Source organism: Pleurodeles waltl, chromosome 2_2 (genome assembly GCF_031143425.1).
Source record: "Pleurodeles waltl isolate 20211129_DDA chromosome 2_2, aPleWal1.hap1.20221129, whole genome shotgun sequence".
Lineage (NCBI taxonomy): Eukaryota > Metazoa > Chordata > Amphibia > Caudata > Salamandridae > Pleurodeles > Pleurodeles waltl.
The window spans coordinates 355,246,347-355,273,236 of NC_090439.1; the positions used below are offsets into that span (position 1 = coordinate 355,246,347).

The window sequence follows — 26,890 nt, forward strand, 5'->3', positions numbered from 1 at the left end:
GCAAAGGGAACCTTTCCACAATGATAGTCTGGTTAAGGCCCCCTTAAGTATATATACAAACAAATCTTCCCATTAGAATGTCTAGTCACCATCAAAGGTGCAATCCATTTGGAGGCTTCAATGGGTTGTTTGATTCCTTCTCTTAAAGGTTTTTCAATTCGTGGTTTAGCTCATCCCGCACTGTCATGGGTAAGTTCCTTGCCTTATCCACTTTAGTTGTTGCAGTCTCCTTTAGAATTATTCTATGGGTAAAATCCTTTGAGACACCAATTTAACCTGCAAACACACAGGGGAATTAATTGAGTATTATTTTGGCTGAATCCATCATCCTCTCCCACAGCTATTATTTGCTCTGGGCTATTTTAATTCAAAATGATATCCAGAGCCAGTTAGTCAATCTATCCGTAAGGACATACGGACGATCTTCAGCCATGTACAAATTGCTAATTTTAAACTTAAAGGAAACTGTGTGATAATCTATTATAGGTATTAGGTCCCCATTAAAACTTTCAGGTCCAACCGACTGTAGCATCTTTTCATCTAGAACCTTGACTACTTTGTCTTCCCAAATGTTGTTGTCAAAGATAGTGTATGGAGAGGCTGGATTCAACAATCAACATCTCCACAGCCCCCAACTTAATATTACACACTAGTTTACTACACAATTTAGTCTCAGGAACTGTACTCTCAGGAATATTTATCAGTACCAGCACTCAATATACAGTCATTGCTTCTGTACTATCTTTCTCAAAGCTTGAAATTGATTCACCCTGCTTTACCATTTTTACTATATCTTGGTTCTTCTTACAAATTCAAGAAAAATGACCCTTAATTTCACAAAAGGAACACTTCTGATTATCTGCAGGACATGTTTGAAAATAAGCTAAATGTTCCTTACCTCCACATCTGTAACACTTTCATCAATCACTTCCTCTACTCACATATTTTTTGTGAGCATCTACTGCGTTAATAGGTTCTTTACATCTTCTTGTATTTTCTTTACATTCAATCTTTGTACTTCATACCTTGCCTACATAATCAATGCTGTCTTTGTTTCTATTGCCAATGGCTGCACTAGCGCACTTGCCAGAAATTTCTGCCTTCCGCAAAACAGCTACCAATAACCTAAATTCAGAATCCTCATGCACTCATTATAGCTCTTCAACTGCTTCACTGTTCACACACATTATAATCTGACCTCAGATAAATTCATCATGTAAGGTACAGAGTTTACAAGTAAGCGCAATTTTTTTTATTTTCAGGGCTAACACATAGGGCCTTATGACAAGGCTGGCTGTCCAAGCGCCACCAGCCTCCTGGTGAGTCAGACTGCCGCAACTCTGGTGGTCCCACCACCACATTACAAACCTGGCGGTCGGACCGACAGAGGGCCACCGTCCCCGCCAGGAACATGGTTCTCGACGGGCTGACAGCGGTCTGAGTTGTACTCAGCCAGGTCGGCGCTGAACTCAGCGCTGCCTGGCTGATTACAACTTAGCTTTCTGCCAGTCTTTCCATGGCGGGGACCCAGCCACTGAAAGGCTGGAGGAAAGCCAGTGCCCGGGGCCACAGGGTGGCCCCTGCACTGCCCCTGCCCATGGGCCCCCCTGCCCAGCACCATCAGAATGCACACATTCCGCTGGTATGCTATGATGTTGGCCTTGGCTCCCTTAAAGTAGTCAAGGCTTAATACAGTGTTCCCGCCGGTCACACCGGCAAGGGCATTGTAATAGGCTTGGGGGTGCCACTGGTATGACGGTGGCATCCTCCCCACAGCTTTGGTGGCTCACTTTTAGGAATGCAAAAGTTGTAATGAGGCCCATAGTCTTCAATGCCTTCATCCTGCTCTGGGCTTTCTGTGAAAAGAATTGTGAATATCAATACGAACACAAGGTGCAAAATATTCATCTAAATCCATCAATGCAAGCGTGAACACATCCTCCTCTGTTCGTACTTTTTTCTCCATTTAATTATAACTTCTCAACCCTTCAGGGCCTAAGGAATATAACCAAATTCTTTTTTTTTTCCTCAGGTGAAATGTCATTGTGGTCAATAGTTTCAATATAATTAATACAAGTACTTGTTCCACTTAGGTAATTTTAATAGTGGTTCTCCTTTAACTGCCATAAAAGGAAGAAGGGCAGTTAAGGAGAACATCTGTGCAGCACGTTACTACTGGAAGGCGAAAGCCGTTGAGTAGTTAAAGACTTTATCTAGTGCACAACCAATCCTTCCTAATCAAGACACGTTGTATGAAGAATAAAGTCAAAGAAAACAAAATAGGATGTACTGTTGCCACCTAATAAATGTTTGCCGCAGGCAGCACAAGCATGTGGATTCAAAATAAATGTTATCAATCCATTAGAGGCGCACATAAGAAAGAACCAATTGTTAGTAGTAATGACTCCACCACGGGTGGCATTCCTCGTCAAATGACGATAACGTTTACTTACAAGGAAATGCACTCCTACACCACAACGTGCAAAGTAGAACAGTCGAAGCAAAGTGGTAACTCCTAAACAAACCCTCAAGTGGAATGTTTTGATACAGTTCCAAAATGGCAGCTCACAAGTGTAATCTCTAGTTACACACTTCCAGTTAGAAAACGGCTGCTGGCTACTGAGATCAACACATTTCCAAAGCAACAAGTTATTGCCTTTGTTGACAACATAACAAGCAGGCTTCCCTACGCATAATGCGTACGTTGAAGATCACTCATGTGCGAGCTGCCACTTACTGAAGAAATACATCACAAACTACGCGTGCTGCTATTTACGCACACAAAATCCTTAAAAAACATCACATGGTTGAAAAAGGGTCAATCTACACAATGTTCAACCCGCTTCCCAGAATGAGAAAGCCATCAAGAGTCAGCGGTGCTCACACTGAAGCAAAGACCGGCGGTCCAATAGCCAAGCACAGTATCCTAGAGACTGCAGGCTCCATAAGATGTTTCTCGTGCTCTCCAACTTTGTTATGAAGAGTCCCACACAATGGAAGTTGAAGTAAGTAAGTTTTATTGCAGCCTCTTTGCTCAACTGCCGCAACTCAGTCAAGGAAAAGGCAACTGAAATTCATTTAAACAATGCATTCTAAACAAGAATGTAACCGTCACTAACAGAACAATAAGAGTGACCACAAGCCTAGTCACACTCCCAATCTAAGGTAGGTATGCCAAAATATATCACTGTGCTCCAGCACCTAAATAAGAATATTTTATTCAGCTCTCCTCTATCAACTTGGGAGATGTCATTTTTTTTTTTTATAGTGCCGGGGCTTCTCCTTTCAGTCCTCTTGGATGTTCGTGGGCTTCTCCTTCCAGACGTCTTGGATGTTGATGTGCTTCATTGCCTTCGGGTTCCATAATCTGTCTTCCCATCTTGGGTCCCATCTGGGTGTTCTTGGCATTTCCAGTTCTCACTTGGCTGCAGTTTGCGCAGGAGACAAAGTCGGGTAAGGAATCTTGTGACAAACCTATTTATGAGAAAATACTTTTTCCTCAAGATTTTTCTCCTGTAAATTATACCAGAAAACCGATGCTAGGTGCATTTTCCATAAATTCACAAATAACGTCAATCTTCCATGATAGAAATGTCTGACATACTGAGTTATGTTGACTCGCTTGAGCATGTGCTTGCACCAAGTCATATAGCACTACAGTACTGTGACATCATAATACCTAGTGGTCCTATGGTGTCCGGATGGGATTCCAGGCCTGTCAGTTGGTCCTTGTAGGCAGTGATCATTGCATATTCCCTGCCCTGGGTGTCTAACAAAACCATTTACCTATTATCTACTATGGGCCATTGATTCATTTTGGCTTTACGCATGGTGTGGGAAGACCATGAGTCTCTCAAAACAAAAAAACCTTAAAGGACCCTGAAGAGTGAAATTTCCATACAGACGTCACTGCACGCACATACCTACTCTACAGAAATGTAAGGTTAGCAATGATATACCACAAGCAGTAGATGGTTGTTTTAACAAGTCACCTCTTCTAATCAGCTGTAATGTCGGTTAACATTGGCATCAGTGTTTGAGAGCCTAGACATTTTGTCCAGTGTAAGTTATCAGACTGTATTAATGGGGCAGCATGCAATAAAACATCACCCAACTACGGACAGAATCCTGTGAAAGCAAGCTCGCGCTGGAGTGGATAAAGCTGCACTATCAGTTTACCTGGCATAGTTAGTCAGCCACAAGCATCCGTGCATGGTCCCTGCTGTGAGCCTCGATGCATAAGTGTCATCAGCCGGGTGGGGTTTTTACCTAGAGCAGTTCTGAGGTCATGCCTTTACGCGTACCACTGCCTATAACATGCTTTGATCTGGTACGTCTTGCAGGGCCTCATAAGCATGTCCTTTACTGCTACTCTTTGGATTCATTCTTATTGAGACCAGTAGTGTACATCCTCAACACATGCGCAGTGCACCTCACTAAATTCTAACTACAACGGTCTATTGCGTCATAGAAATCTAATTATTTCCTCACCTTCTACAATTGTGTATGTCACAACAGAGCACAACAGAACACTCACTATTACCTTTTTCTCTAGCACTGCTCTGGTTAAAGACAAGGGACCTTACTCTTTTTTATGGTATTCAAAAGCATAATCAAAAACTGGTGATTCGTCTATCCATGGGATAAGTAAATATATTCAAAAGCAAATATGAAATTCTTGATGGGCAAAATTTAGATCTCATAATAATCATGTGTAAGGAAATGCCTCCTTGGCATGGTTACCCCCTAACTTTTTGCCTTTGCTGATGCTAAGTTATGATGCTAGCCAGACCCCAGCACCAGTGTTCTTTCCCTAAACTGTACCTTTGTCTCCACAATTGGCACAACCCTGGCACTCAGGTAAGTCCCTTGTAACTGGTACCCCTGGTACCAAGGGCCCTGATGTCAGGGAAGGTCTCTAAAGGCTGCACCATGTCTTATGCCACCCTAGGGACCCCTCACTCAGCACATGCACACTGCCTCACAGCTTGTGTGTGCTGGTGGGGAGAAAATGACTAAGTCCACATGGTACTCCCCTCAGAGTGCCATGCCAACCTCACACTGCCTGTGGCATAGGTAAGTCACCCCTCTAGCAGGCCTTACAGCCCTAATGCAGGGTGCACTATATCGCATGTGAGGTCATATGTGCATGAGCACTATGCCCCTACAGCGTCTAAGCAAAACCTTAGACATTGTAAGTGCAGGGTAGCCATAAGAGTATATGGCCTGGGAGTATGTCAAACACAAACTCCACAGTTCCAGAATGGCTACACTGAAAACTGGGAAGTTTGGTATCAAACTTCTCAGCACAATAAATGCACACTGATGCCAGTGTGCAATTTATTGTAAAGTTCACCCAGAGGGCATCTTAGAGTTGCCCCCTGAATGTATACCAGACTTCTAGCGTAGGCTGACCAGTTCCTGCCAACCTGCCACACACCAGACATGTTGCTGGCCACATGGGGAGAGTGCCTTTGTCACTCTGTGGCCAGGATCAAAGCCTGTACTGGGTGGAGGTGCTTCTCACCTCCCCCCGCAGGAACTGTAACACCTGGAGGTGAGCCTCAAAGGCTCACCCCTTTTGTTACAGCACCCCAGGGTATCCCAGCTAGTGGAGATACCGGCCCCTCCAGCCACTGACTCCACTTTTGGCGGCAAAGCTGGAGAAGATAATGAGAAAAACAAGGAGGAGTCACCCACCAGTCAGGACAGCCCCTAAGGTGAGCTGGGGTGACCGCTGCCTTGAGAAATCTGCCATCTTGAGTTTGGAGGATTCCCCCAATAGGATTAGGGATTAGCCCCCTCCATACAGGGAGGAGGAACAAAGAGGGTGTAGCCACCCTCAAGGACAGTAGCCATTGGCTACTGCCCTCCCAGACCTAAACACACCCCTACATTCAGTATTTAGGGGCTCTTCAGATCCCAGGAAATCAGATTCCTGCAACCTGAAGAAAGAAGAATGACTGCTGACCTACAAGCCTGCAGAGAAGGAGGAAGATGACAACTGATTTGGCCCCAGCCCTACCGGCCTGTCACCAACTTCGAAAACATGCTCCAGCGACGCATCCGACAGGGACCAGCGACCTCTGAAGCCTCAGAGGACTGCCCTGGACTACATGACCAAGACACTTGGCCCTGTTCAAAACCAGCTACTTCTTTGCAACAAAGAAGCAACTTCCAAGGACTTCATGTTTCCCATCGGAAGCGTGAGACTCTACACCCGACGCCACCAGCTCGACCTGCAGAAAACCAACTCCTCAGGGAGGACTCCCCGGCGACTGCGAGCCCGTGAGTAACCAGAGACGACCCTGCTTAGCCCCCACAGCGACGCCCGCAGACAGAATCCAGAGGCTCCCCCTGACCGCGACTGCCTGTAAAAAAGGGACCAGATGCCTGGAACCAACACAGCACCTGCAGCCCCTAGGACCTGAAGGAACCGAACGTCAGTGCTAGAGCGACCCCCAGGCGACCCTCTGCCTAGCCCAGGTGGTGGCTGCCCCAAGGAGCCCCTCCGTGCCTGCCTGCACCGCTGAAGTGACCCCCGGGTCCCTCCATTGTTTTAATCTAAAACCCAACGCCTGCTCTGCTCACTGCACCCAGCCGCCCCTGTGCCGCTGAGGGTGTACTTTGTGTGCCTTCTCGTGTCCCCCCGGTGCACTACAAAACCCCCCTGGTCTGCCCCCCGAGGACGCAAGTACTTACCTGCTGGCAGACTGGAACCGGAGCACCACCGTTCCCCATAGGCACCTGTGTGTTTTGGGCACCTCTTTGACCTCTGCACCTGACCGGCCCTGAGCTGCTGGTGTGGTGACATTGGGGTTGCCTTGAACCCCCAACTGTGGGCTGCCTATGCCCCAAACTTGAGACTTGTAAGTGTTTTACTTACCTTCAAAACCAACCTTTACTTACCTCCCCCAGGAACTGTTGATTTTTTGCAGTGTCCACTTTGAAAATAGCTTATTGCCATGTTTACAAAGACTGTACATGATATTGTTTTCATTCAAAGTTCCTAAAGTATCTAAGTGAAGTACCTCACATTTAAAGCATTAACTGTAAATCTTGAAACTGTGGTTCTTAAAATAAACTAAGAAAATATATATTTTTTTCAATATAAAAACCTATTGGCCTGGAATTGTCTTTGAGTGTGTGTTCCACACTTATTGCCTGTGTGTGTACAACAAATGCTTAACACTACCCTCTGATAAGCCTACTGCTCGACCACACTACCACAAAATAGAGCATTAGAATAATCTACTTTTTGCCACTATCTTACCTCTAAGGGGAACCCTTGGACTCTGTGCATGCTATTTCTTACTTTGAAATAGTACATACAGAGCCAACTTCCTACAGACTGCTTCTGGTATTTGGAAGTAATGGTGGCGCATACCTAAGCACAGTAACGGTCACTTCAGGGTTCGGTGAAATTCTGGAACACTCTTGCACCCTCGCTCATGGACAGAATAGTGGGTGGTCAAAATGGTGTTCCTGCTGTGTTGTCTATATACTATTCATAACTCACTGTGCCCACTTTTGGCAGGGATCTTCTGGCAGTTGAATGCCTGGCTCATGTCACTCTTGTGTTCAGGGAAGCGGAGTAGGGTAGCCAGGACCGTCACAATACAGGGTTATCTGAATGGGGTTCTGGGAGCCAGTAATCTGGAGTGTTACTCCAACATGCTGCCACCTGGTTAGCTAAGGGGGATAATTGGGACAAGGACCCTCTAGCGGGGTTGGATGAGGATGGTGCTCTCCCAAAGATGCTGATGGCATGTTCGGGAATGCCCAAAGGGGCACCCTACATTGTGCGGCAGATAGGCAAAGAGTGGTCACAGTTGTAATCAGAGGTCCCCATGCCACAGGGAGCTTCTGTTTTGGGTGCTGGCCCCTTTTTGCCTAGTTAAAGAGGCAATGGCGATTCAGGCGTGGCATGAGGAAAAGTTTGAACTGGGGAGCTACCTGTATCATAATGAGTTCTTCATATCCTTCAAGGGCACATAACAAAAGTTTGGCTTGGGTGCTAAGGATTTTTTGAAGTACGCATCTGTGGTGGAGACAGTCAAACAGTTTGGCTCGCCTTACTGGCTGTGCCGTCGGACCGCCACCTAGTGTCCCAGATGTAAAAAGTGCTTCAGTCAGATAGCATGCACAGACAACTGAGGATGCTGCGGAGCTGGGAGGAAGGCTTGGGTGCAGCTTTGAAGGACGTGGAGTGGGCTAGGATTTCTGCACTACAGAAAACAGTATCTAGCAATGCTCGCTTTTGTCTGATATACTTCAGTTTTTTACATGCACTTACGCAACACCAGTGAAGTAGCACAGGTATGATGAGAGTCTGGCATTTTCTTGCCCCGATATAAGATCGAAGAGGCAGGCTTTATGCACTTGGCATGGTACTGCGCGCCGGTGGGGTCATTATTTTGCAGGACCATTATTGTTGCAATGTGGTCTGATGCTGCACCATTGCTTATTGGGTAATATACCTAAACCTAAAAAGCGTAAGATGTCCTATCGCTTTCTGCAGTTGGCCTTGATGCTGGCCCGGAGGCCATTTGCCATTGCTTGAATGGGAGTGGTGGTGCCTGGCAAGGCTCCGTGGGTCCGGGACATCCAGAGTGGTCCTTGGCTGAGGAAATACATCTCAGATGTGTGTTATGGATGACAAATTGCAGGCAGACCTCGAAGCTTTGAGAGAGCTGCGTGAATGCTTCATAGGAAATCAGGGAGTCAGTTGGATGACAGTGGCTTTGAGAGTGAGAGCAAGGAGTTTAGATTGGGTAGGTGAAGGTGGGAGTAAGGAGCATAGTTTGAGGACAAGGCGTCGGGTTTGCAATAGGTTTCAATGGGAGACCCAGGGGGCTCCTCAGCGATGCAGACAGGCAAGGGGGGGGCTCCTCGGGGTAGCCACCACCTGGGCTAGAAAGAGGGCCGCCTGGGGGTCGCTCCTGCACTGGAGGTCGGATCCTTCAGGTCCTGGGGGCTGCGGGTGCAGTGTGATTACCAGGCGTCAGGTTCTTTGAAGCAGGCAGTCGCAATCAGGGGGAGCCTCTGGATTCCCTCTGCAGCCGTCGCTGTGGGGGCTCGGGGGGGGCAACTCTGGCTACTCACAGGCTCGCAGTCGCCGGGGAGTCCTCCCTGTAGAGTTAGTTTTCCGCAGGTCGAGCCGGGGGCGTCGGGTGCAGAGTGGAAAGTCGCACGCTTCTGGCGGGAAACGTGTGGTCTTTAAAAGTTGCTTCTTTGTTGCAAAGTTGCAGTTTCTTTGGAACAGGGCCGCTGTCCTCAGGAGTTCTTGGTCCTTTTAGATGCAGGGTAGTCCTCTGAGGCTTCAGAGGTCGTTGGACCCTGGGGGACGTGTCGCTGTTGCAGTTTTTCTCGAAGTGGGGAGACAGGGCGGTAGGGCTGGGGCCAAAGCAGTTGGTGTCTCCGTCTTCTCTGCAGGGCTTCAGGTCAGCAGTCCTTCTTCGTCTTCAGGTTGCAGGAATCTATCTTCCTAGGTTCTGGGGGCCCCTAAATACTCAATTTAGGGGTGTGTTTAGGTCTGGGAGGATAGTAGCCAATGGCTACTAGCCCTGAGGGTGGCTACACCCTCTTTGTGACTCCTCCCGGTGGGGAGGGGGGTCACATCCCTAATCCTATTGGGGGAATCCTCCATCTGCAAGATGGAGGATTTCTAAAAGTCAGAGTCACCTCAGCTCAGGACACCTTAGGGGTTGTCCTGACTGGCCAGTGACTTCTCCTTGTTTTTCTCATTATCTCCTCCGGCCTTGCCGCCAAAAGTGGGGGCTGTGGCCGGAGGGGCGGGCATCTCAACTAGCTAGGATGCCCTGTGGCGCTGTAACAAAGGGAATGAGCCTTTGAGGCTCACCGCCAAGTGTTACAGTTCCTGCAGGAGGAGGTGAGAAGCACCTCCACCAAGTACAGGCTTTGTTCCTGGCCACAGAGTGACCAAGGCACTCTCCCCATGTGGCCAGCAACATGTCTGGTGTGTGGCAGGCTGGCAGGAACTGGTCAGCCTACACTAGGAGTCAGGTATGCATTTAGAGGGCATCTCTAAAATGCCCTCTGGGTGTATTTCACAATAAAATGTACACTGGCATCAGTGTGCATTTATTGTGCTGAGAAGTTTGATACCAAACTTCCCAGTTTTCAGTGTAGCCATTATGGTGCTGTGGAGTTCATGTATGACAGACTCCCAGACCATATACTCTTATGGCTACCCTGCACTTACAATGTCTAAGGTTTTGCTTAGACACTGTAAGGGCATACTGCTGATGCACATATGCCCTCACCTATGGTATAGTGCACCCTGCCTTAGGGATGTAAGGCCTGCTAGAGGGGTGACTTATCTATGCCATAGGCAGTGTGAGCTTGGCATGGCACCCTGAGGGGACTGCCATGTCGACTTAGTCATTTTCTCCCCCACCAGCACACACAGGCTGGCAAGCAGTGTGTCTGTGCTGAGTGAGGGGTCCCCAGGGTGGCATAAGATATGCTGCAGCCCTTAGAGACCTTCCCTGGCATCCGGGCCCTTGGTACCAGGGGTACCAGTTATAAGGGACTTACCTGGATGCCAGGGTGTGCCAATTGTGGAGACAAAGGTACAGGTTAGGGAAAGAACACTGATGCTGGGGCCTGGTTAGCAGGCCTCAGCACACTTTCAAATCATAACTTGGCATCAGCAAAGGCAAAAATTCAGGGGGTAACCATGCCAAGGAGGCATTTCCTTAGACAGTCTATTTCCCAATTCAGCCCTAGATCTCAGAGGTTCTTTACCAGTATCCCCACCAACAGGAACAACAATGATTTTGCCCTATTTGGACGGAAGGCCAGAAACCTCACTAAATTCTAAAAGAAGCTGCAAAAGGATCAGTAAAGATTCCCTCAGACCCTTAAAAAGAACAATACATCATTGGTGTAGAGTGAGACTACATATGTGTGCTGCATCTCAACTTTATTCCCCAGTCATGCATGATGCACCGGACCTGAATAGCCAACGGCTCATGGCCAGGGAAAACAATAATGACGACTTAGGGCAGTCCTGCCAGGTCCCACACTCAATTCCCCAACTATCCGAACAAAGCCCCAACTCATACGCACGCTCCTCGAGCACTGTACAACAGCCGGATCCATGCCCAAAATTTCAGGCTGAATCCATTTGCCTCCATGACTCACAATAGTTACACCAAGTCCACGGTTTCAAAGGCCACCCCAATATCTATGGAGGCCAAGGTAATCTCCTCCCAGGCACACTCCATCTCATCCAGTATATGTGTCAGATGGTGCAAATTCCAAGTCGTACTCTGCCCCGGAATGAATTCATCATTGTCAGTGGACGATATGGTGCAGGCTTCAAACCTCCTCCCTGGTTTGAGCACCATTCAGATGAGAAACTCTCTCTTACTAGGTGGGAGTTGTCCCAGCTCCCCTGCCTCCTAGTCTCAAGCAATTTCTTAGTGAGAGCCACTGACAAGGTTTTATAAAATTCTGCAGGGAACCTATTCACCCACCTCACTCCCCCACCTCGCCCACCACCACCCTGGAGCCTTGGCCCGCAGGAGCATCCAGAGTGCCGCCCGCAGCTTCTCCAAGGTAATGCCAACATCCAACTCTTCAGCTATCACCGCTCCCACCCAGGGGATCTCCAGTGGCACCAGAAAGGCCCTAACCTCTCTGGCTCACTACGGGTTTACTACAGCCACACTGGTGCTTGCAAGTGCGCCTGCCTCATCCCTTAGATAAAGAACCAGGGGAGCAGACACCTCCCTACGTAGCAGCCAGGCCAGTAGCCTGTCAGGTTCATCTTCCTCACTGTGCAACCACCGCCTATATTGGATGTGCGTAAAGGCATCCAACCTGTCCCATTTCACCGCAAAGCTCCTACACAGTTGTAGCTCCTCTGATTGGACACCCTGGCCCACCACTGCGGCCCCCTACAACAACCTTTCCAGCTCCATCTCCTCCTGATGCAACTCTAGTTGTAGCTGCCTATGCACCCTGACTGTTAGCCCCAGGCCACAGCCTCTGTAGCCTTCATGGCCTCCCATTCTACCTAACGCGATCCGGCTGTGGCCCGTTACTGTCCAGATAGTTAGACAAAGCTTGCAACAGTGTGTTCTTGCCTACTGTATCAGTCAGGATATCACTTGAGAGTCTCCTCAGCCCCAGCCTCGCCCTCGTGCTCCCAGGGTCAGCTCAAAACACACCAGCGAGTGATCCAACAGAAAGTACGCCAAGAGAGTCACCCCCCCGCAGATCACCAGGCTGCATAGCTGCCAATAAAATCCTATCCAGCCTATTATAAGTGTTATGCGTGGGTGAGTAGCAGGTGAACATCTCATCAGTCAGCCAGCAGGCCCTCCAGGCATCCCAGAGCCCCAAAATGTTCATCAAATCTTGTATTGCCTTTGAAATGTGAGGCTTTGAGTCTAAACTAGGGGGATGCCTGTCTCTCTTCCCATTCTGGACTCAATTAAAATCCCCCAACCACAGTATCAGACGAGACAACCGTGCTCCCATTGTTTCCTTGAGCTTAAAATAAAATTTGGGATTGACCATATTGGGAGCATACTGTTTAACCAGGGAGATAGGCCTTCCATCCAGTCTCCCCTGCAGGACCACTTATCACTACTTCCACATACGCAAGCACAAAGGGGGTAACCAGGGCCACCAATATGAGTATCACTCTAGCATAAGAGGAATAGGATGCGCAGAACACCTGTCCATTCCACTTCTTCCACACCCTGGTTACTTAGGTGGGTTTCCTGGAGATATGCTATGGACGCCCCCTAACGCTTCAAAAAGGACAGCACTCTGTGTCTTTTTATGTATGTACACAAGCCCCGACATTCTAGGTTAACATTTTAAGACCACTCATATGTGTCTCCTCATAAGCTGCTTACATCCCTGCATCGCCATTCTCGACAATCAAACCATGCACCCACGGGAATAAGAACCAAACCTGCCAGAATAATTAACAGAAAACAGTACCCAACTCCCATGGACAAACAGTGTGAAAGCATTTTTCTACATATGTCCACTTCACCTATGCCAGGACCACACACCAAACCCCAATCTATCCAACCGGGATAGTAACCCAGGGATGTGGAATTCCTATCGCCCGACGCCCGGGACATCTTGTTTGGGGTCAAGGGCAACAAGTTTTTATGTTTACTTTGTCCTTGGGACAAGTAGGCCCAACCCCCTGCAGCACAAACCCTTTGGCTGCCTGTTTACAAAGAGTTGAACTCTCTGCAGTTGAGGTAATGTGTTTCCAAAAGATAATGCTGTTCGAACTTGTATTTATGGTTCATTATTTGAAAGCCTTCATTATTAGGGTGCGTGCTGTAAATAAATGTTTTAAGGTCACACTTCACTACTGACGTTGGTTCCAGTACAAAAAAAAAAACCGTGTTCACACATGTTTGAAAAGTTTAGGCTAAGAGGCTAAGTATAATGCTCCCAGAATGCTCTCTGATTATATGCAAATGAAGTGTCATTTAGTAAAATGTGTTGATGCATGCTAGCATTTCCCAAAAATATTTCTAATGGAAAATCAGTGTAACCATTTTCAACATGATTATGGGAAGCATGAAAATAAACAAACACTGACAAAGCCAACTGATCTGACATATTTTTATAAGTCTTTTAGTTTCATCAATGCGTGTCTTGTTTTGACATGGCTTTTGTAACACTTTATTGTTGTGGGAGCTACCAGGCCCTCAACATTGTAACAAACATTGGCAAAACCCCCCCAAAAAGTTTTTGAACTCTTAAAGCACACGTTGCCACCAGCGGCATAACAAAGGCCCCACAGCCGCCCTCCAGGGGGCCCCGTCAGCACAGCACCTGCCCTGAGTGAGTCTGGAGAGGGGGCTCCTCCATGTTCTTTGCAAAGGGGCACCCTCCAGTTTCGTTACGTCACTGATTGCCACTGTAGTTCCTGACACTGAACAAAACTACTTTGTGTGGCAATATGCTCCTTGTGGAAGAGCAGAATGCGATCACTCACAGTAAAGCCAGCCGAAAGAGAGAGAAATAGAAGTTTAATAAAAACAAAATGTCTTTGTTAACACCAGACCTAATTAGGGACCAAGACCCACATGTAGGTAGCTTTTTGCATGTCGCAAACAGCGACTTTCGCTGTTTGCGACATGCAAAAAGCACACTGCGATGCAAAACCCAGTTTTGCGATTCAGTAACCTGGTTACCGAATCACAAAACAGGTTTGTGACTCGCAATTAGTAAGGGGTGTTCCCTTCCTAATTGCAACTCGCAGTGCAATGTAGAATTGTTTTGTGACCGCGGGCGCAAACCAATCTCAGTTTGCACCCATTTCAAATGGGTGCTAACACTTTCGCAAAAGGGAAGGGATCCCCATGGGACCCCTTCCCCATGGTGAATGTCACTGTAAACATTTTTTCAGAGCAGGCAGTGGTCCTGCTCCTAAAAAATGAAATGAAAACGTTTCATTTTTTCGTTTTTGTTATGCATCTCGTTTTCCTTTAAGGAAAACGGGCTGCATTACAAAAAAAACCAAAAAAACCTGCTTTATTGAAAAGCAGTCACAGACATGGTGGTCTGCGGTCTCCAGCAGGCCACCATTCGTGAGGGGGTCGCAAATTGCGACCCACCTCATGATTATTCATGATGTGGGCATTTGCGAAGCCCTTGCGAATCACAGATGGTGTCAAGGACACCATCCTACATTCGGATTTGCGACTCGCAATTTGCAGGTCACAAATCTGAACCTACCTACTTGTGGCCCCAAATTCTTAAAGAAAGTCACAAAAGTGCACCCATGGTATATGTCGTACCCCTATAAAATATTTGTGAACTGTATTTTAGCGTGGGTAAATACGATGTGTAGATTTGCTCATGTGAAAATCTATTGAGCATCTGCAAGTTCATTTTCCCTCCAGCCACTTTCTTCCCAACCCTGGAAGAAGTTCTAATTCTGCCATTGTCAGGAGTAAATGTCCAACCTTTCTTATTATGGGAAAATATTAGAGAGAAGCTGGTAAAAATCTTTAAAACATGCAGGTTAGTAGGTTTGCAGACTCAAAGGCATTCCAGCCCTGGAACTATTGCTTACTGCTTCCTCCAGCCCCAGTATGCAGATCTGCAGAAAGGTGGCAAAATAAGGAAATTGCTACAGTAGGGATTTAAACTCCAAGTATTCAAGCCCTACTATGGTAGTAGCCCTGGCATAATCAGAGAGGCTATTAATTGCTGCCATAATTTGTCGCCACACTACATGGCACCAAAGGGACAAGTAGATCTTTTTACAGGACAAGTAGATTTGAGAAGCAACCTGTCCCCTGGACAAGTAGATATTTTAATAAATTCCACACCCCTGTAACCCCTCACCCTCATCCCCCCCCCACCACTGCCTAAGACTAAGGAGAACAAAGTGCTCAAGTCCCACCTACTTGATAACAGGATGAACAAGATACCACAGTCCCTAGGTCCCTAAACAGGCCACAACGCAGTTATGTGGGTCCTCCTGGACAAGGACTGTTTCCGGCATGACGCTGACATGCGTGGACTGAGTCTCCTACACCAGGATCTCCATTGTAGGCGGTGGCTGACCCAGTTCTGCTGCCTGCGTGTCTCCTGGCCCTGCCACCTTCATTGTACTATCTTCCTGGATCATGAACTTCTGTTCCTCCGAGGTTGTGCCCCAGGATCTGTCCCTCCCAAAGCGACCCCTCCAATTACCCCTCTTCAAGTGAGACCTATGGCGACTTCCAGTGCCCACTCTCCAAGCAGGAACCTTGTCCCAGACTTCCAACCAGTGCGAAACCTCCTCAGGACACTCAAAGAAGTGTGCCTTACCATTGGCTAGGACCTTGAGTTTGGAGGGAAACAGCAGCATGTATGTAAGGTTCATGCTACGCAGCTTCTGTTTAACCTCCAAAAACGATTTGCGGTGTTCCTATACCCTCCTGGTTTAGTCAGTGATAAAAGTAATTGAGTGAAGCTCATACTTCAGACAGCCTATTCCCATGCAGCCCTAAGGATACAGTCCCAGTCCCTATAATTCAGGATTTTTGCAATGAATGCCTGGGCCGAGCCCCAGGCAGTAGTGGGAGGATCAGCATCCAGTGCGCTCGTTCATTCACAAAAATGTCTGAGAGTCCCTGCTGTTTTACTCGCTGCTGTATCGACTGTTCCAGAAAGCCCTCTGCAAAAGTCCCTTCTGCCCATGCTAGGAAGCCTACGATACAAATATTGCTACGGCATAAGCAACCCTCTGTATCCTTCACTTTAGCCTCCAGCTCCATGTTTACTGTGGTCATTTGGGCCATCTGCTGCTTAAGAGCCACCACCACACAGCAGAGCGTCTTGATGTTACCCTCCGCAATGGTCACATGCTCTGCAGCCTTACGGAGGTCCACCTTGTTAAGATTGACACTGAAAGACACTGTCTCGCTGTTTTGTTCCAGGGCAGTACGTGACCCATTTATGACCACCAGCAGTTTGGCCCAAGAGGGTTCCCCCTCAATCTCTGGCGATGTGGCTATGAACTCCACCACCTTCTGGAGGGCCACACTCTGATTGCTGCCGTGAGGTGGTGTATTGTGTGATAGGGTTGGCAGCCGCAGCCCTCAGGGGGGATGTCTTTCTGGCTCCTGCACCCTCAGGGGCCTGGGTTAGCTGTCTCTCAACCGCTCATCACTGCTCTTCCAGGGCACCCCGCAGGGGGCCCACGGTAGGCGTACACCCCCTAAAGAACTCCCAGGAACAGCAGGGATCCAATCCAGCCCAGGGGAATCCCCCCTCTCGGCAGCACTGCCACACTAGAATGGTCTTAGCCAATGAGAGAGGCTAGTTTCCACTCTCTTGATTAGCGAGCTCAAGTGGTTGCCCAACAGTGAAGAAGATGCATAAAAACAAACACAACAGCTAGATACCACTCAAAGTCAATTTCACTCATTTTACGCCATCCACTATCTCCTTACATAAACAGGAAGTCAGGCACATAAATGACAAAAAGTGATAATACTTAAAAACAAAAAAAAGGAAGGTAAACCTAGCAGTCACTGGAATTATTCAGCCGTGGAGGGCTCAATTATAAGAGTGGTGACTACATTGCACAGAAGGAAAAGGCAAACAGGAAGGTACAAGAATGGTTGTTTACATTTTTTTTTTTTTTTATTTATTTTTTTTTTTAAGTATTGTAACTGCTTTTTAATATATATATATTAGAAGCACTGGCAGAGCCAATAGGGGCTCAACTTCTTTCGATAGATTCTGTTCAGCATCGGTAAAAAAAAAAAAAACATTTTGCCAATGCTATTTAACATCAGAAAAAAAGCGCAATGACTTGCATTTGCGTCATGATGCTACAGCGGCCCAGCATGATGACGTAGGCATGCACACAACGTGACGCAGCTACCATTGTTATTTACCATTCCAAGATAGTGGATGGCAATCATGGTACAATAAATACAAAAATAAACTGGAATAAAAGAATTTGAAAAAAGGGGCAGTCCAGCAGCAAACGACAGCTGCAGTACCCTTCAAAAATGTTTTTTCTTTTATTTTTAAAGACTGCGACAGGAGTGGGACAACAACAGAGGAGTGCCTGGGATAAGTGGGGAGGACACAGAGGTTGGGGTGGGCAGATGAGCAACGAAGGCTGCTGAGGCAGGGAGAGTGGAGAGAAAAAAATAAGGAAGCAGCAGAAAAAGCCAGAATATATGGGGGTAGCAACAAAATGCTTAAGTGGGGTGAGTTTTAGGGGGTGAGTGCACACTAGCAAGAGAGCAAGAGAACACATGCACTCTCATGGAGTGCTGAAGGAAAAAAAAAACGTTCCCTGCATGTGAGCAATGGAAAGATACCAGGCATCCAATAACCAGGATGCTGAAAAGGCTGTGCTCTAAAGTAGTTACAAACATAAGAAGAGGAAGTGAAGCCATTGGATGAGAAGCAAGCAACAGGAAGCAAAAAGAAAGTCAACCAACGGTAAGCAATGTATTAGTTCAAAGCCCAATGTAACTTTTTGTAGGAGGGGGAACAGTCTATCTTGAGGCGAGACAGAAAAAGCATGCAAATCACTTTTCCAACTTTTCCCACCCACTTATACCGCCAAGCACCTTTGGAAAGATAAACAATGTTTTTGGGCCCTTTTTCGTTCTTGAGGTTGTACCAGGAGATGAAGAGCACTTTGAAGTACATATTCTCTATGCTTCATAGAAAAATTTTGGATTATTAAATTGTCTTCACCAGCAGCATTACTGTCGCTACTGGCACAGTATGATAGGTTAGCACTTTAGGTCTTAAAAAACAGTAATCTTCACAGGTAAGTGTCGCGGGTAAAAGGCACAGTTATATTAGAAGTGGATAAGCCACCAAAAGCTCGAGCAAAGTTAGAGCCGCAAGCCTGGCTCTGGCTCAGCTCAATATCCTTTTGGAACCCCGAGCCTAAAACAAGTCACCTTTTCGCACAAAGCTATGTAGCCTCGTTGCTACTAATGCCGTTCATACAACCTAGTGAAGCAGAAATCAAATCCTGGCAAATGTCCCAGTGCCACAACATAGTCTGTGTCTTTTGTGAAGTGGTCTTGTGTCCTTGGGCAAGGTTTGCACTATTTGAAACTCCCAAAATTAAAATGTGGGTTCTGCTCATCATCCACTCTCTAATCTCATCCTCCAAGAATTATGGATAAAACATTAGCCTTTGATGTTGGAGAAGGATAACCATTTTAGTGGCTGAATTGCACAGTATGAAACTGGAAACTCTGGGATCAACTCAGGCGGCACACAACAACTCAGGAGGGGGCAAGCAACAAAGCAGGACAGGGGTGGAAGAGACAGAGGAAAGCAACAGTGCAGGTGAACGGGGTAAGCAGCAAAGCGGGAGGGACGGGGCAGGCAACAACATGGGTGGAAGGAGCAGGCACCCACATGGGTGGAAGGGGCAGGCACCCACATGGGTGGAAGGGGCAGGCAACAACTAGGGAGAGACAGGGCAAGTAATAACCAAGGAGTTGCAAGTAACAAAGCCGGAGCAGAGTGGGAGGAACAGGGACTAACAACAACTAGGGAGAAGCGGATGTAAGTTAAAAAACAAAAACTAAAAACAAAACAAAAGTACCTTCCAAAGGGTGGCAGTGGCAGGACTCAAACAGGGCAAGGAAGGAGTACTACAGCCATGCTTAAGGGGAAGGACAAATACACAAAGAGGAATTGAAGCTTGCATGCACTGACCAAAGTGAAGCAAAGAATGACACACAGGATTAAATCAACCAATGGTAAGTATTGGGCGGCCTCTAAATCCCGTGTAAGTAAACAAAATATCTACAAAAGCGACAGCGCATGAGTGGTCTCAGGCGGGAACAAATAAAACTAATTAAAAAACCTACGTCCAGAGTCGACATGGAGCCAAACGAAGACTTTGTGAGTTTCTACCGCACAGGTTCAATCCAAAAGATATCCATAATTTGAGATTATATATTACTGTATTACCCAGAAAAGTTGCGCCTACCTCAAGAAAGACCGTGACTGAGTAAACATAACAACATGCAATGAAACGTTATGCTAAAAAAAGGCAACCGACATGTTGCTTTCTTGAAAACAATTATTTCAGCTGGAGTTCCAGTTATACTAAAAACTCATTGCGGGTCTTGTATATTAACTTCTACGTTTTACTTATTTTATGGACAAACCGTATTATGAACTGTTGCAAAAGGTGAGGCGCTCGGACACTTCCAAAAAGATAAATAAATAAAAAAGCTGTCACTATAAATCCCATGTGCTCGATGCCCCCCCCCCCCCCCTTTCCCCATGGTGATGGTGATACCCTCTTCTCGCAAAGACTACAGCCCCGCCCCCCACCCCCGGTGACACAACTCTGTTGATTTGCACCCCTTTCTGGTCTTTCTCATGTTACCGACTCACACCTTTTCTGGCCACTGTCTGCTCAGGCACCCCTCCAGGACGCCTCTGCACAGAAACCGGCTGTTTGTGTTCAGGCCTCTTTTGCTGCTGCTTGGATCGCTGGGTGCAGATTGTCCTCTGCACTGACGCTACTTGCAAGAAACAGAAACGACGGCCAGCCCAGAAATCTACGCACGACCCTGTCCCTTGGGTCAGGTGCCGCAGCAACGGGGGTACAACCAGGGCAGCTCGCGGGAAATTCATGAAATTCATGCTACAAAAGCACACAAGTTCAAAGACAAGCACGCGCCCTACTGTTGCTCTTTACATCCAGGAACACTCCACAGCAACTAGACCGCGCTAGCCTTTTTCAGTATCCCGAATGAGCGGACATGTTAGGTGTAAATAACTACTCCAATTCCTAATCCATCCCCATAATTGGCCCCAGTCATGACGGACCACCCCTAACGCGAACAACCTTGTGGACAGGATTCGTGTAAATGGACTAGCGCGTTCGTTTTAAGGGTGTTCACAACATGTTCGTCAGCAGTTTACTCGCTCCAACAGTACAACAAAAAATACCTTAGTGCGTGGCAAGGCAGATGATTCTCGTCAAAATACTAATAGGGTGTTATCTCCCTTTCCCACTGGAAATCCTTTGTTCTGCCTTCCCCTGCCTGAGCTGGTCAAGCAGGAGGAGGGCAGAAACCTGCCTGAGGGGTGGTAGCAGCGCAGGCTGCCCGGAAAACCCCAGAAGACTAGTTGTAGCAATGCTGGGGTTCCTCTAAAGAGCCCACAGAGTGCATGGAATCATACAAACAATACTTGCAACAGTATTGGGGTATGATTCCGACTTGTTTGATGCCAGCTTTGGATTACCATTATGTAGCTGGACACAGGTGTTCAGTACACTGGTGAAATGGCTTCCCCGCACTTACGAAGTCCAGAGTAATGGGGCTGGAGTTCGTAGGGGCACCTCTACTCATGCAGGGGTGCCTTCACACACAGGTACCTGCACCCTGCGCTCTGTGCTAGGAGAACCTGCCATAGGGGTGACTTACAGTGACCTGATGCAGTGACCTGTAGTGTAAAGGTGCATGCACCGTTTCACACAGGCTGCAATGGCAGGCCTGCAGACACCTTTTGCATGGGCTCCCATGCGTGGCACAATACATGCTGCGGTCTATGGGGAACTCCTGGTACCCCAATGTCCTGGGTACCTAAGTACCATATACTTGGGACTTATATGGGGCACCAGTTTGCCAATTGTGAGGTGTGCTAAGCCAAGTGAACACAGTCAAAACACACTGACAGCAGGCAAAAAGTGGGGGTAACCATGCCAAAAAGAAGGTACTTTCCTACATAACCCCTCACAAAACGAAGGGCAATAACACTAACCTTGGCCAGATGAGTCCTTATTGTCTAAGTGGAAATATCTGGAGAGTTTTACTGCACTGGAGTGGTTATTGCCATTAGTATTTTCTACTGTATGACCCCTTCCCTGCGGGGAGGTGGACCACCCTATCAGTTTGGGGTTTTCTCCTGTAATGTGCCTAAACTGTGGGCCTTCTAGTTCTCTAGTTGGAGGTTGTGGACCTAAGGGTATTAGGGCAGGCCTGCTGTCCCTGGGTCTCTATAGTAGGGCAGGATTGTTGTCGTAAAAGCTCTAGAGGAGGACAGGATGGTTGTTACAAGTTTCCTCAAGTATGACAGGGTTGCTGTTCTATACTGGGGTCCTTCCAGATGGATTATTTTACCCCTATGAGCTCAACTGTTATAGCTTTAGGCTCCTGTGGTACAGCTTCCACCCAGGGGGTGGGCTCCTCCCTCATAGGATTGGGTTCCTCAGTGGGAGTTTGGACAGGAGGTAACTCTGTATCCTGGCTGTCTCTGTTCTGAGGAGTGTCCTGTGCCATTATTCCAGGCTCCATGGTTCCTTGCTCTTCTTGATTTTTAATCTGTGTTGTGGTTAAGACAAGGAGGGGTTTAGGGATACCCAGCATGGCTGCATGGGCTTGGAACTCTACTTCAGCCCAAGCTGAGGTCTCCAGGTTATTTTCTAGGAGGCACTCTACGGGTATGTTAGAAGACTCTACTACCTGTTTAGGGCCAGTAACCCCACCCCAGCTAAAGACTACCATAGCTATGGTGAGGCCCTGAATGGAGTTATTCACAACAGTGACTTGGTACCTGTGACCAAGTAGGCGTTGTTCAGGTGACACCAGTTTGTCAGTTACTATTCTGTCACTGGCACCTGTGTCCATGTAGGCCTCAGCCTAAACACCATTTATCAAAGGATGCTGCTTTTACTTATCCGTATTAAGGGGACACGCAGCTAGAGTGGCAAGGTCACTGCCATCCTTAGAGACAAGAACTTTCTCAGGGGTTTCTATGTCTTCCCCAGGGCCCACTACAGTCCCAAAAGTGAACCCAGCTACATTCTTGGGCTGACTACTGCTTCCAGTGTTGTTGCTACTGCCATGGGTGCTAGAGGTATGACTGTGTTCCAGGGTCACCAGAGGGGGTACAGTGTTATAGGGTCCCGAGATACACTCAGATCAGTCAGGGAGGTGGTAATTTAAAATAAAACTATTTATTCTGTTTCTTTTACAGTATTGTCTTTGACCCAAACAAACACAAAAAAACAGAAAAACAAAGCGGAGAGGAATAAATGTCAATGTTCTGTTCATTCAATGGTATTCTCTTTTTGTTTAGCCCTTTTCCTGTAGGTTGTCTCCTTTCTTTGTCTCCAGGTTGTGTTCAGACCCTTGATGTGGTTCGAGACTCAGTTATAGGGGCGAAAAAAGACCAGGGTCAGGTAAGTGTTTTTTGTCTATTAATGCATGCAATAAAAGAAAGGGGGGGGTTGTGTGTAAGAGGATTATGTGTGCACCGGAAAGAAGAAAAAAAAAACAAGCCAGGAAGTCCACACCCTTTTGTGAACCGGCCCCAAGACAACCATCATTCACCAAAAACATCACCCCTGTGTAAGGGACTGGGTCCTCATGCATTAGTTTGGGTGGTGCTCTGGGCTAACGTAGATGGTTTCCTTCAAGTGTCCCCGTGGTCCTCCACACCTTCCCCCCCTACCCCTGCCCTCGTCAACAGTGGTTTGATTTGATCGTTTAAGCGATTGCATACCTGGAAAAGCCATGTCCCTCTGGGGACGTGGCAGGCTTCTGGGCTTCTTCTGGTCTCGTCCCAGTCTTCTCCCTTGACTCCAGCTCCTCTCCGGTGTTCTGCTGCTGTCCCTTCGGCCAGCGGGTCCTTCGCTTTGGACGCTCCCTGCCTTTTTCCTCCCTCCTTGTCGCGATGCGTCCTCCAGGCTGTCCTTTCCCCGAGTTTTTTTTTCTCCTCCCCGTTCTTAGTTTTAAGTATGATCGCTCTTTACTTTCCCCTGGTGGCACTGATCTGGCGGTTCGGGCTTCTTAGTCGAAAGTCCTCCGTCCAGGAGAATGTTGCCCCGTCACATTGTGGTAGTAGTAGTAGCAGGCTTGGTGCGACTTTTAGGACACATGCCATCACCTGTCCTGTGGTCTGGTTGCCTACAAATGTAGCTCCAAAGTTTCTTGTTGGAAGAGGAAGAGGACTTAGACCCACTCGCAGAGGAGTTTTGTGGGCCTGACGAAGATTATTTTAGTTTGTCTTTGTCCCCACCCTTGTCCTGATACTTACCTGCTTCCTTCTTTTAGTGGTCACCACCTGTGTGAGTTCTTCTACTCACCCTGGTGCAGAACCACTTGTCTGCCTTCTTTCCCAGTTCTTGGGGAGAGGTCAGATCAGAGTCTACCAGGTACTGATGCACCTGATCAGATATACAGTTATGCAAAATGTGCTCTCTTAGAATCAAATTGTATAAGCCCTTGTAGTCACTTACTTTGCTCTCATGAAACCAGCCTTCCAGGGTTTCAACTGAGCAGTCCACAAAATCTACTCAATCTTGGGAGGACTCCTTTTTGATTTCCCTGAACTTGATTCTATATTATTCAGTGGTAAAACCAAAACCATCTAACAATGCACTTTTTAGAGCTGTATTGTTGTTTGCATCTTCCTTTCTGACAGTGAGGAGTTTGTCTATGCCTTTGTCAGAGAAGGAGAGCCACAAGGTTGCTGCCCACTTCCTTTGGAGGACCTTCTGAGCTTTACAGACCTTCTCCAAAGCAGTGAACCATTTGTAAATGTCATCTCCTACCATGTAAGGTGGGACTATCTTGCTCACGTTCCTAGAATCATGAGCCCTCCCTGATTCTGGTGTCCCTAAAGCTAAGATTGCTGCCACCATAGGGTGCTAACCCCAAATCCTGTCTTTCCCTCTCCACTGCCAAGGCCTCCATATCTAGTGCCAGCTGTTGCTGCTGCAGCCTCAGCTTGGCCTCCTCCAACCCAGTTTCCTATGCTCCCTGTCTTAGGAATCTTCCCCTAAGGTGGAGCAGTGGGTTCCCTCGGAGACATGGGTATGCACAGAGGAGGACCTATCCCTCCTCCAGGGGACTCTTTGGACCAACCCTCTAGGAGTAAAGGTAGGACTACTGTCATGACCCCCCCCCCCCTCACTACCATCAGTGCTCCTGTCAGGGTTATGGTGTTCCCCAGGTTCCTCCTGACCCTCCCCAGGTTAGCCTAAGTCTACCCTGTCAAGGACTGGAGGGTCAGTTTCTACTTTGTCCTCCTCCTGGCTGCCTGCATTGTCCTGGTCAGCCTGGAAGAGTATCCCTAGAAGCAGACTCTTATTGGGATTTCTCCCTGTCTTCAGTTTTCTAGCCGCACAAATCTCCCTCAGCTCTTGGAAGGCAAGACCCTCATAGTGAGAGTCTGGGGACTGAGAGTTGTGCTGTACTGAAGACATTCTTGCTAGAGTGGTGTAGGTGTACCTAACTACTCTAACAACTAGGCTCCCTAGGAAAGTTAGGATTAAGGGCTATGCTAGACCCCTAGCTTACCCAAACATAGGAGACTAACAATCTTGACAACTAAGTGCAGTGTGTACCTTACAGCTAGTGTTAGCCTTTCCTGTGGAAAGTGACTACTGACAAAGGCTTATCCCACCGTTGCACCACCAGTGTAGCAGGAAGCTGGCCTGGTGTGTGATGAGCACCTATGGTGTTATCACCTTATACCAGGTCCAGGTATCCCCTATTAGTGAAGTGTAGACAGTCTAGGAAGCCAGGGCTCTCTAGAGGTAGCTCTAGATGAGCAGCCAAGACTTATCTAGGAGACATGCAAAGCTTATGCAATACCACTATAGTCACACAGCACTTACACACATGAAAGAACCACACAGTGTTACAAAAATAAAGGTACTTTATTATGGTAACACAAATAGTAAAATACTGTATAGGCAATACCCCAACTGGAGGTAAGAAAACACACTGTTATATACACATTAGCAATCAGAAAATAGCATAGAAAGCACTATGCATTGGTAGAAACAATAGCAAATAGTGAGGGCACTAGGGGAGGGCCAAACCATATACTAAAAAGTGGAATGTGAAGGCAGTCCCCCACCCAAGGAAGTGAAATCAGTAGAGGGAAGCTGGAGGAACTAGGAACCCCCAAATGGTAAATACTAGGGTGCCCCCCAGCGACCAGTAGACTTGGTAGCTACAAGTGTTTTGGTGCACAGGGATACTGTCCTGCAAGGAGACGCAAGGGCTTAATGTCTCCCAAATTGGACAGCTGGCAAAGAGGACCAAGGAGACCACTCCAGACTACTGCCTGTGATGCAGGATCCAAGCAGTTCCGGAGGAGAGAGGATCCACGCTGCTGATCATCGTTGCAGTTGGTGCCTGCGGACGCAGAGGAATGACTCCTTCATTCCAAGGGAGATTATTTCTTACTTCTTGTGCAGGCTGAAGACTTGTCACCCTCAGAGGATGTACAGCCAGGGAAATGTTGCAGTTGCTGGAAGGAGCCAGAGAAACACTGTTGCAGAGCAGAGTCGACGCTGGAGTTGCAGATTGTTGGTTCCTGGAGGGCCAGTTGCAGTCCTGGTGGCCAGAAGATGAAGTAAAAGATGTAGAGGAGTCCTGCTGGAATCTTGCACATCGAATCTGAGGACCCACCAAAGAGGGATACCCTAGATAGCCCAAGAAGGGGGATTGGTCACCTAGCATGGTGACCACCTATCAGGAGAGGGCTATGACATCACATGCCTGACCTGGCCACTCAGATGCTCCCAGGGGCCTCTGCCGACTTTGGATTCAAGATGGCAGAATCAAGTGGCCACCTGGAGGAGCTCTGGGCACCACTCCTGGGGTGGTGATGGGCAGGGGAATGGCCACTTCCCTTTCCATTGACCAGTTTTGCACCAGAGCAGGGACCGGGGGTCCCTGGACTGGTGCAAACCGGTTTATACAAGGAGGGCACCAAATGTGCCCTTCAAAGTATACCAGTGGCTTGGGGAGGCTACCCCTCCCAAGCCATGTAACACCTATTTCCAAGGGAAAGGGTGTTACCTCCCTCTCCCACAGGAAATCCTTTGTTCTGCCTTCCCCTGCCTGAGCTGGTCAAGCAGCAGTAGGGCAGAAACCTGTCAGAGTGGTGGCAGCAGTGGGGGTTGCCGAGAAAACCCCAGAAGACTAGTAGGAGCGATGTTGGGGGTCCTCTAAGGGCATGGAATCATACAACCAATACTGGCAACAGTATTGGGGTATGATTCAGACGTGTTTGATACCAAACATGCCCAGGTTCGGATTTACCATTATGTAGCTGGACACAGATAGTGACCTATGTCCAGTACACTGGTGAAATGGCTTCTCCGCACTTACGAAGTCCAGTGTAATGGGTCTGGAGTTCATAGGGGCACCTCTGCTCATGCTGGGGTGCCCTCACACACAGGTACCTGCACCCTGCGCTGTGGGCTAGGAGGGTCTGCCATAGGGGTGACTTACAATGACCGGGTGCAGTGACCTGTAGTGAAAAGGGTGCATGCACCTTTTCACGTAGGCTGCAATGACAGGCCTGCAGACACATTTTGCATGGGCTCCCATAGGTGGCACAATAAATGCTG

General features: G+C 47.7%; 1 protein-coding gene across 4 annotated transcripts in view; it reads right to left on the reverse strand.

Moving 5' to 3' along the window:
* Window positions 1-20,236, reverse strand: part of TIMM21 (translocase of inner mitochondrial membrane 21) — a 93,692-nt gene extending 73,456 nt beyond the window's left edge. For 2 of the 4 annotated variants that reach the window (XM_069219879.1, XM_069219880.1), the window contains exon 1: window positions 19,905-20,236. In XM_069219879.1, the coding sequence (XP_069075980.1) occupies window positions 19,905-20,154 (250 nt within the window). In that variant the 5' untranslated portion in view covers window positions 20,155-20,236. The remainder of the gene's footprint in view (window positions 1-19,904) is intronic. The other 2 variants (XM_069219877.1, XM_069219876.1) reach the window with 1 other exon arrangement.
* Window positions 20,237-26,890: the final 6,654 nt, after the last annotated feature.